Raw genomic sequence first — 8391 nt, 5'->3', positions numbered from 1 at the left:
CGCAAGGAATAGATTTCTTCTAGTTGTTAATTCTTTTCAATTCCAGCAAGAGAGAGTCGTTCATTCTACTTAATAATGCTAATGATTTAGTATGGATGTATTGTATTATTGTCTTCCAGGCCATCGATTCATACATGGTTTTGTTGCCATGCCATCTATTCATATAGAGTTGCTTTGCGGTGGTTATTATTGATCTTCGTACCCTATTTACTGTTTTTTTTTTTGTCGAATGTCAGCAATGCGGTGTGCTTATATGTGATAGCATTGCTCCTGCTTATCGAGTCATTTCAAGCCTACGCTACCATTTGAGTACCGTTTGAACAGATTTAACTCTTCCCTCGCACAGCTGGGGTTGAAACAAAGTGGTGGCATCAGATATTCTTGGACAATGGTGTGCTTGAGCGTTTGATTTTTGTGGTCTGGTTCACAACTGATTCTTAATTGTCTGATAGCTTTTGTTCCAGCAAGTCTCTTCTAGGGTTGCAAACGAATCGGCTTGTGAGTGGTTCGAGTTAATCAAGGCGAACTCGAGTTTAAAGACATTTATCTCGTTAGCTCGCGAGTTGGTGCGATTATATATATAATGTTTTTTAATACTTTATTATTTGTTAATAAAATTATTATTTTATTTATTTTTCTTAAAAATAAAAATAATTATATAGTTTTTTTTTTTATGCTTGAGAGCCTGAGTTTGAACTTCAACTTTACATTTTGAGTTCGGGTTTAAATTTTAAAAAATTAAATTGAAATTCGACTCGTTGAGTCAAAATTCAATTAGGTTGATTCATTTGTGCTCTTGGCAAATGAGGTGGTAACTTTTGGAGTACTCTGGATGAGCTTCAGGGTAGGCGGAGGTAATGGACACATGATTGTGGCTTTGGGCTTCTGATTTTATGCCGGGGAAATTGACAGTGAGTCCTGATGGTTGAAACCTGCTCGAATGGTTACAAGATAAAGGGAGGAGATCTCAAGGTTTAGATTACAAGGATGCAGAGGGTGGAGTGTGGAGTGAATATTACTTTGGAGAAGTTTCGGAGCCAAGCAGAATTGAAGTCCGACGTGGGACTGATATGTTCAAATCTCTTGGGTACTTGACCGTCGCTGCCCGCCTTAATTGTAAGCTTACTACTTCGTCGTCGTTCGCTCACAATGTTCAATCTCCTCGGCTCCAAGCCCTCCATTCCCTCATCAAAAAATGCTTATCCGTGAAAGGAATCAAGAGTCTGCACGCCCGAATCATCGTCCATGGCCTAGCCCATCGTGACTTAACTGTAAACAAACTCATAGCGTCCTATGCACTCTCACCATGGGGTGATATTCAATATGCGCAGATACTGTTTGATGAAATTCCTCAGCGAAACCGTTACGTGTATAACAGTTTAATCCGGGGTTATGCAAATAGTGAAGATCCAGAAAAGGCTGTGATACTGTATAAGCAAATGATTGTTTCGGCTATTTTTCCAAATGAATTTACGTTTCCTTTTGTTCTGAAGGCTTGTGGTATTAAAGAGAGTTATAGAGATGGTGTTTTAGTTCATCTGATGGCTGTTAAATTAGGATATGAATCTCATGTTTGTGTTGAAAATGGTCTTATAAATGTATATGTTCGCTGTGGGACTATCGCCTCCGCCAGGAAGGTGTTTGATGAAATCATGGAAAAGACTTTGGTTTCCTGGAATTCGATGATTGGTGGGTATGCGAGAGTGGGTTGTGGCGAACAACCGTTCTTACTGTTTCTTGAAATGAGGGGTAGAGGTATCCAACCCGATGTTTTTACTCTTATGTATTTGCTTTCTGTTTGTTCTCATGATTGCAACTTGGAGTTGGGGAAGTTCGTTCACCACAATGTTGTCATAAATGGGATCGGTGTTGATATTGTTTTACAAAATGCATTTCTTGATATGTATGCTAAGTGTGGAGACCTTCACGCAGCACAAACACTTTTTGATCGTATGGTCCATAGAAATGTCGTTTCTTGGACCTCTCTCCTTACTGCTTATGCCAAACATGGTTGCCTTGAAAGAGCCAAGGATATTTTTAGCCAAATGCCCGTGAAAAATGTTGTTTCTTGGAATTCAATGATGTCAAGTTGTATCCATGAAGGTTGCTTGCAGGATGCATTGGATCTCTTCTTTGAAATGTGCAACTCTAAAGTGGAGCCTGATGAGATTACTTTGGTTAGCGTTCTCTCAGCTTGTTGCCAACTTGGTGATTTGGTGATGGGGAATAAAGTTCAGGATTATATCCGCTGTAACAACATAAACTCTAGTGTTACTTTGAATAATGCACTTATAGATACGTTCTCAAAATGTGGTTCTCTTGAAAATGCATTTGATCTTTTTAATGAGATGCCAGAGAAGAATATTGTCTCCTGGAATGTCATGATTGGAGCCCTGGCATTTCATGGGTTTGGACATGAAGCCATTCAGCTATTTGAAGAGATGCAAGCTGGTGGAAAGTGGCCTGACAAGGTCACCTTCATTGGCTTATTATCTGCTTGTTGTCACAGTGGTCTAACAGACATTGGGTGGTATTACTTTGACAAAATGAGTTCTGTGTATGGAGTACCACGTGAAATTGAGCATTATGCTTGCATGGTTGATATTCTTGGGCGTGGAGGCTTTTTGGATGAAGCAGTAAAGCTGATAGGAAGAATGCCAATGAAGCCACACACTGTTATTTGGAGTTCTTTATTGAATGCTTGTAGGATTTATCATAATATCACAATTGCAGAGCAGGTCCTAAAGCAGCTGCTGGAGCAGGAACCATATGCTAGTCATTGTGGGCTCTATGTGCTCATGTCAAACATTTATTCTGAAGCTAAAAGATGGGGAGACATGAAGAATATAAGAAAATTGATGAATGATAATGGTATCAAAAAGCATGATGCAGTTAGTTCCATTGAAATCTGCGGCAATATACATGAATTCATGGTGAGTGACGAAAGGCATGCAGATTCAAGGCATGCAGATTCAAGGGCAATCTACAATCTGCTTGATCAGTTCATGGATCATCTAAGATCTGACGGCTACATGTATAGCCTTTCTACTGTACTCTTTGAGGTGGACGAGATTTAGTCACTGAGAGCAGTTTGTTGTTGGTGAGGAATCCTGCGAACATATTTGCCTACCGTAACTTGTAAGATCATGCCTCATTCCATGCTCACTTGAAGATACTGTACAACTTCCTTGAACAGCGTTGGTACCATGCTGCAAATCTATGGATCAGATTAAGAACACAGGAAGTGCAGAGATGTAGCTTGATTGGAGTATGATCATGGCAGTAATCGCAGGTGTCAGTACAACAGAAACAGGTAGGGGTTGTTAGTGCATAGCACAAGGGTGAAGCCCATGGAAATGGAGTCGAGGTTGTACTCGAGCCAATTAGCATCCTCAAAGTTTGGATGAAGTTACCTCCAAAGAACCAAGTCTGAAGGTTTGTTTATTCTATTGTTTGGCGTTGCATTCGTCAACTTGCTGTAAAACTGGCTATTGTGAAATATTAAAATTGATCAATTTATAGTCATGTTAAAGGCACGCCCAATGTGTGTGCAATTTAGACTTTGTGAATTTTATTTTTACACTAATAAATTTTATACGAATTTTTCATTAACAACCTTCAATTTATAGGTAATTTTTTCTTCAATTAAAAAATAGATTATTTGGTAGTTGCAATACTTGGAGTAGTTATGAGCGGTTGTGTCAAGAAATGTGATCAGGTGATTAGGGTAAAAAAAAATGTAGGGGCAAAATTGAAAGTTTGAAAAACGACAGAAAATATTTATACCAACCACTACTGCTCTCCATTTATATATAGCATAAATATTGTATAGATATTGATGAAATTGGAGGGAAATAATAAAGTATACATAATAACTAGCCTTGTTGCTAAATATTTGATTTTGAATTCAAAGAAAAAGTTCTCCTGAAAACAAGATGGATAGCTAATGGTTAGATTTAATGTTCAAAAAATAAAAAAAAAAAATCTCTAAAAGCAAGATGCACAGAAGAATAGAATTGAGCAATCGTCCTTTCACTTAACTGGGTTGCTGCACCAAAAAGTAGAGTACAACCAGCCACTGTACTGAATATGTTTTGAGGAGAGAAGAAGGTTTGCATTGTTGTCAAGTTTGTACCAAATGAGGGTGGAGAACACTCAACAGTGAAAGAAGTGACTCTCGGACCTGTCTCTGTGATATGTTGAAGGAATAACCAACACTACTACTACTAGCCCTGCTGTGAAATATTTGGTGAGTATTTGAACCTGAAGGGTTGGGTTAAAGGTTTGATGCCTAGTGAGATTCTTCAAGTTATAGATGCTAACTTGTTGAAACCAAATGAACAACTATACCAGAAAAGTCGAAAGGTCCATATCATCAATCATGGAACTGGACTTGCGTTGTGTGTCTGAATCTCCCAAGGAAAGACTTGCATGAAAAGTGTTCTTGAAACTTTGAAGAAGATAAGACTCCAATACATCAAATATCAGGGAGGTAGATGAACTGTCAAGCAAGAATGTATAGCATTATTTTGTAACAGGAAATTATGACCAGAATTTCAGGAAAAGGGCAATCTGTTGCTCCAAATTAACCAAACCCGAGCTTTGATGATTTTTTTTTTTTTTGTTTGTTTTGTTGTGCTTATACTGTTTATCTCGAAACCTTCATCTGAATGCAAGTTGTCAGTTTAAATTGTCATTGTTGTCCAAATTTTGTCCACAAATTTAGGTTGTAGTTGTATTCCTTCAGTCCTTGTTGCATTTCTTTTCAAGCAGCATGTCAATCATAATAATTTTCTCATGTTTTTACAGTCAAATATAATTTCAACTCAAACGTACTATAATATTCTGAACATACAAAAACTGTAACAAAGCACAATCCCCTATTTTATTGGGAGAACTATGAATCAGAAAATGGATTCTACAGCTCCTTAAAATTTAGATTTGCGTACTTGGGGAGGCCGAACGGGTTTCACTATCTTGTCAGAAACTAGAAGCTCAGTCCAGCTTCATCATGTATTCTGTCCAACACAAACCCATAATTTGTTAATTGGTGCATTCCACAACCCTGTCCAGTAAGATGGGATAAGAGTATGTGATATAAAGATACCTAGAGACTAGAAAGATGCACCAAACTACTTAAACTGTGAATATACTGAATGCAAATGATTACACAGATACATAATCAACTGGCGCAAGTACATCAAACTGGTATTTCCAGTATAAGTCAACCATAGAAAAGAATTCAAGATGCCATGAGCTAATGATCATAAAAACACAAGAAAAAAGAACTAGGAATGTAACTCATGCTACTTGTAAGTTTGAAAATCAGTAATGCAAGCTTATGTATGTAAATTGACTGGGATCACACCCCATTCATAATTCCCGTTTAACCTAAAAACAAAAGAGTCAAGAGAGGTAAATTTTGAAGTTTGACATGGAGCAACCAAAAACAAGACCATAAAAACAGAAAATACAAAGTGCGAATGCAAAGAGGCTAAACATAGATGAGGTAAGACGTTCTTCATAAGCAACCTTAGTATATTCAAGTAACACTTATGAGAGGAGGAAAACACACCAGTAGAGTTCTACTCCTTGTTCAAGACCTTTGGAACTTTGATATAAGGTTCCTCATAGCTTGGCATAGCTTTTATTATTGCTTCCCTGTTGAGAACGTGTGTTCATCTAAGATTAAGTGATGATTCTTATAATTGCAGACAGAGATGCAATGCTACTTTGAACAGTAGTAGATCACAGATATTCCTGATACCAACCGATTCTCAAAAATTTGAGGTAAATCATCACGTGAATTGTCATCTTCAGTATCTGCAGTTCAACATATTTCCAACAAATGAATTTGTAACTAAAGTATAAAATCTGCAGTCAAAGGACAATAGCAGTAGATGAAACCAAGAAGGCATGTCTTGTTCGTGCTTATATTCTTATTCACTTATATGACAGATTGTCAAAGCAAGAAAGGATCATCAGTAGCAATATCAATATTCTGGTTGCTGGGGTGGAGCAACATTGAAAAAAATATGAAAACATGCCAATTTAAATTCCAATTGCATGTTATCAGCACGATGTCTCCTGCACTTTAAGTTGACAAATCTCCCACCTTTTGGGTTCAAATCAGCTAATGCTAGATATTTTCAATGATAAGCAATTGAACATGCTGAGAATAATTTTAAATAAATCAAGTAGAACAAGAGGTAGACACAATAATGCCTGAAAGAAATAAAAAGGAAGGAGCAGATTAAAAAAATACTTTCATTCTTTAATGTTACAGAAAGCCTGACCTCTTTTTTAGAGTTCCAAAATTGGACCAAAAGGTAAGCCTTATCAAGCGTTTCAACTATAGACTAGCTACCAAATAAAGATTTTCATTCAAAACTGTCAAGTACCTGCTCGCATTGCTGGCTCAATACTTTCAAGATCAATAGCTTGGAGTTGCCCAAACCTGTTTCATAAAGAATCATCCAATTACAAGAAAGCCTTTAAAAATTAGAACAAAGCAATGGCCTGTCTAGTTACAAAGGAAAAACTATACCAATCCCACAGAGACAATCATCAACATAGCTCATACCCTGAAACTACCCTTTTATGACATCAGATTTATAAAAACAACTTCATGTCGGTGAAAAAAATTCAGGGAGATCAGTCGAATGATCCTTTCTGGATCCAAAACTTGCTTCTAGACTGCATTTGAATGCTACTAAGAACTACACGAGTTTCAGCAAATCAGTCTGTAAACTAATTTGATTCACTCAAATTATGATGAAGAAGCATAGATAAAATACTCCAGTCCAAGACCATACTATAAAAGAGCATTGTATTTGGAACAAAACCCACATCTCTGATTTTGTAAATTACAAACACTTATATCAATTTTTTTTATGTCATTTCATATCAGATTTTAGAGCAAACCAATACACAAAAGTTCACAGGGAAAATCAAAACTACACCAGTCAGGCTGACATTCAAGTGTAGAAGCCTAAAACTATGATCAGTATTCATAAAACTTCAATTTTTAAGTTCCGCAAACAAATGATAAATATAAGGCTCTTCAGCAAACTCCCACATTTCAATCATACATGCATATGTTATTAGTTATAAGAAAGGGAGACAGCCAAAGAAAGAAAGAAAGAAGATACATTACCAATCAACCACTTGTTTCATTTTAGGAGCAAATTCTTCCACCTGTAAACACCCAACAAGGGAAGGGGAAAAATAAAGATTACAATCCAAAAATATACCTTTGCAACTCTGCTTAAAGAAAAAACACGGACTTCGAAGTCATCAATTATACGAGTACACATGGATATGAAGACAAGGAAGAAAAGGGCAATATATAGTAGTAATACTTCATCTGGGGTGAGGGAAATTCGAGCAGTTTCAGCCAAACGAGGAAGATTAGGGGGCTCAAGGCTAGAGTTTGCTGCGGTGGAGAAGTTGTGGCTTGTCCTATGATTCCTGCGTTCTACAAGACATTTCTTCTTCACAGGAGAAAATGGGCTTTGCCCGAAAGTCAAGAAAAGTTGGGCAGCATTAGCAGAAGGATTAATGTATGCTCCTCTGTGACTTAGCAAAACCATGAAAGCTCTGCTTCCCATTTTTTGCAGATTACTGAAAAAGCGAGAAAATTACAGCTTCAACTCTGCAAGTTCCTGTTTTAGGTAGACGTCTATCGGGGCTGTTTTGGCGGACGTTGGCCTGATTCGGAGGTTGGAGTCCAATTACCGATGGCCCGTTTCACAGCTGAGATAACTTTGTAGCTTTATATATTTAGTTTTGTTAGATAATTTTTTACATGAATCTACTTATAAAGGTGACGGTAAATTACAACATTTCTAAGTAATAGATTTCCTTTCTATATATTCAAGGATTAATTTACACTCACGTAAGAAGCACTCTCGATTAATTTTTGTACATAGAATTTTAATGACAGAGATTTCCTTTCTGTATATTCAAGGATTAATTTACACCCACATAAGAAAAGCAAACTCATGCTATCGGTTAATTCTTCTACATAGAATTTTAATGATTTATAGTACCATTTTGCATAATAAAGTATCATCGTAATGAAATTTTGGTCAGAGAGTGAAAAGAAATGTTAATGCCAGAGGATATTTTACAAAAATTGTGCAATCTATTTTACTACTTTAGTGGTACTTTTGGGCAAAGTTGGGTAGTTGTTTGCCTAAGGAAACCTCACCATGAAAGAAAACAAGTTGTCTTACCCAACTTCTGTGTTTTACTTGTTGCTTCAAAGCCGCTTATTGGCTCAAATCAGCACCATGCAAATGAGTTTAGCCTTCCAATGTACGTGGGCACCTTCACCTGGAAAACTTCAGATCCAAAATTACTAGCAAATTTCCAGCAATCGGGTTTGCA

At 36.9% G+C, this 8391-nt stretch overlaps 2 protein-coding genes across 3 annotated transcripts; one reads left to right on the top strand and one right to left on the bottom strand.

Annotated features, from left to right (window-relative positions):
- Positions 1-930: 930 nt before the first annotated feature.
- LOC113706141 (pentatricopeptide repeat-containing protein At2g29760, chloroplastic) lies at positions 931-3223 on the top strand. Its single transcript, XM_027228032.2, has one exon. The coding sequence runs from the start codon at positions 1071-1073 to the stop codon at positions 3075-3077; it is 2007 nt and encodes a 668-aa protein (XP_027083833.1). The 5' UTR covers positions 931-1070; the 3' UTR covers positions 3078-3223.
- Positions 3224-4758: 1535 nt separating this feature from the next.
- LOC113707391 (glutamyl-tRNA(Gln) amidotransferase subunit C, chloroplastic/mitochondrial-like) lies at positions 4759-7754 on the bottom strand. 2 transcript variants are annotated; one of them, XM_027229698.2, is made up of 6 exons: positions 7362-7754; positions 7157-7197; positions 6402-6457; positions 5772-5823; positions 5576-5661; positions 4759-5065 (listed from the first exon to the last, which is right to left on the bottom strand). In XM_027229698.2, exons 1-5 carry the CDS (start codon positions 7608-7610, stop codon positions 5586-5588), a joined length of 474 nt encoding a protein of 157 aa, XP_027085499.1. In that variant the 5' UTR covers positions 7611-7754; the 3' UTR covers positions 4759-5065; positions 5576-5585. The 2 variants fall into 2 exon arrangements, with proteins under 2 accessions (XP_027085499.1, XP_027085498.1); XM_027229697.2 differs by having other exon boundaries at positions 4759-5018.
- Between the last annotated feature and the right edge of the window lie 637 nt (positions 7755-8391).

This window comes from Coffea arabica, chromosome 8c (assembly GCF_036785885.1).
Source record: "Coffea arabica cultivar ET-39 chromosome 8c, Coffea Arabica ET-39 HiFi, whole genome shotgun sequence".
In the NCBI taxonomy this organism is placed as follows: Eukaryota; Viridiplantae; Streptophyta; class Magnoliopsida; order Gentianales; family Rubiaceae; genus Coffea; species Coffea arabica.
Note: the sequence above shows the minus strand (reverse complement) of the source record. Positions and strands in the feature narration are given on the sequence as shown.

Excerpts from the sequence above, each read along its gene's own strand:
- LOC113706141 (XM_027228032.2), top strand. The coding sequence starts at position 1,071 with ATGTTCAAATCTCTTGGGTACTTGACCGTCGCTGCCCGCCTTAATTGT.
- LOC113707391 (XM_027229698.2), bottom strand. The coding sequence starts at position 7,610 with ATGGGAAGCAGAGCTTTCATGGTTTTGCTAAGTCACAGAGGAGCATAC. Across the intron at positions 6,458-7,156 it reads ATGAAACAAGTGGTTGATTG|GTTTGGGCAACTCCAAGCTA; the intron begins GTAATGTATCTT and ends TTTATGAAACAG. Across the intron at positions 5,824-6,401 it reads TGAGCCAGCAATGCGAGCAG|ATACTGAAGATGACAATTCA; the intron begins GTACTTGACAGT and ends GTTGAACTGCAG.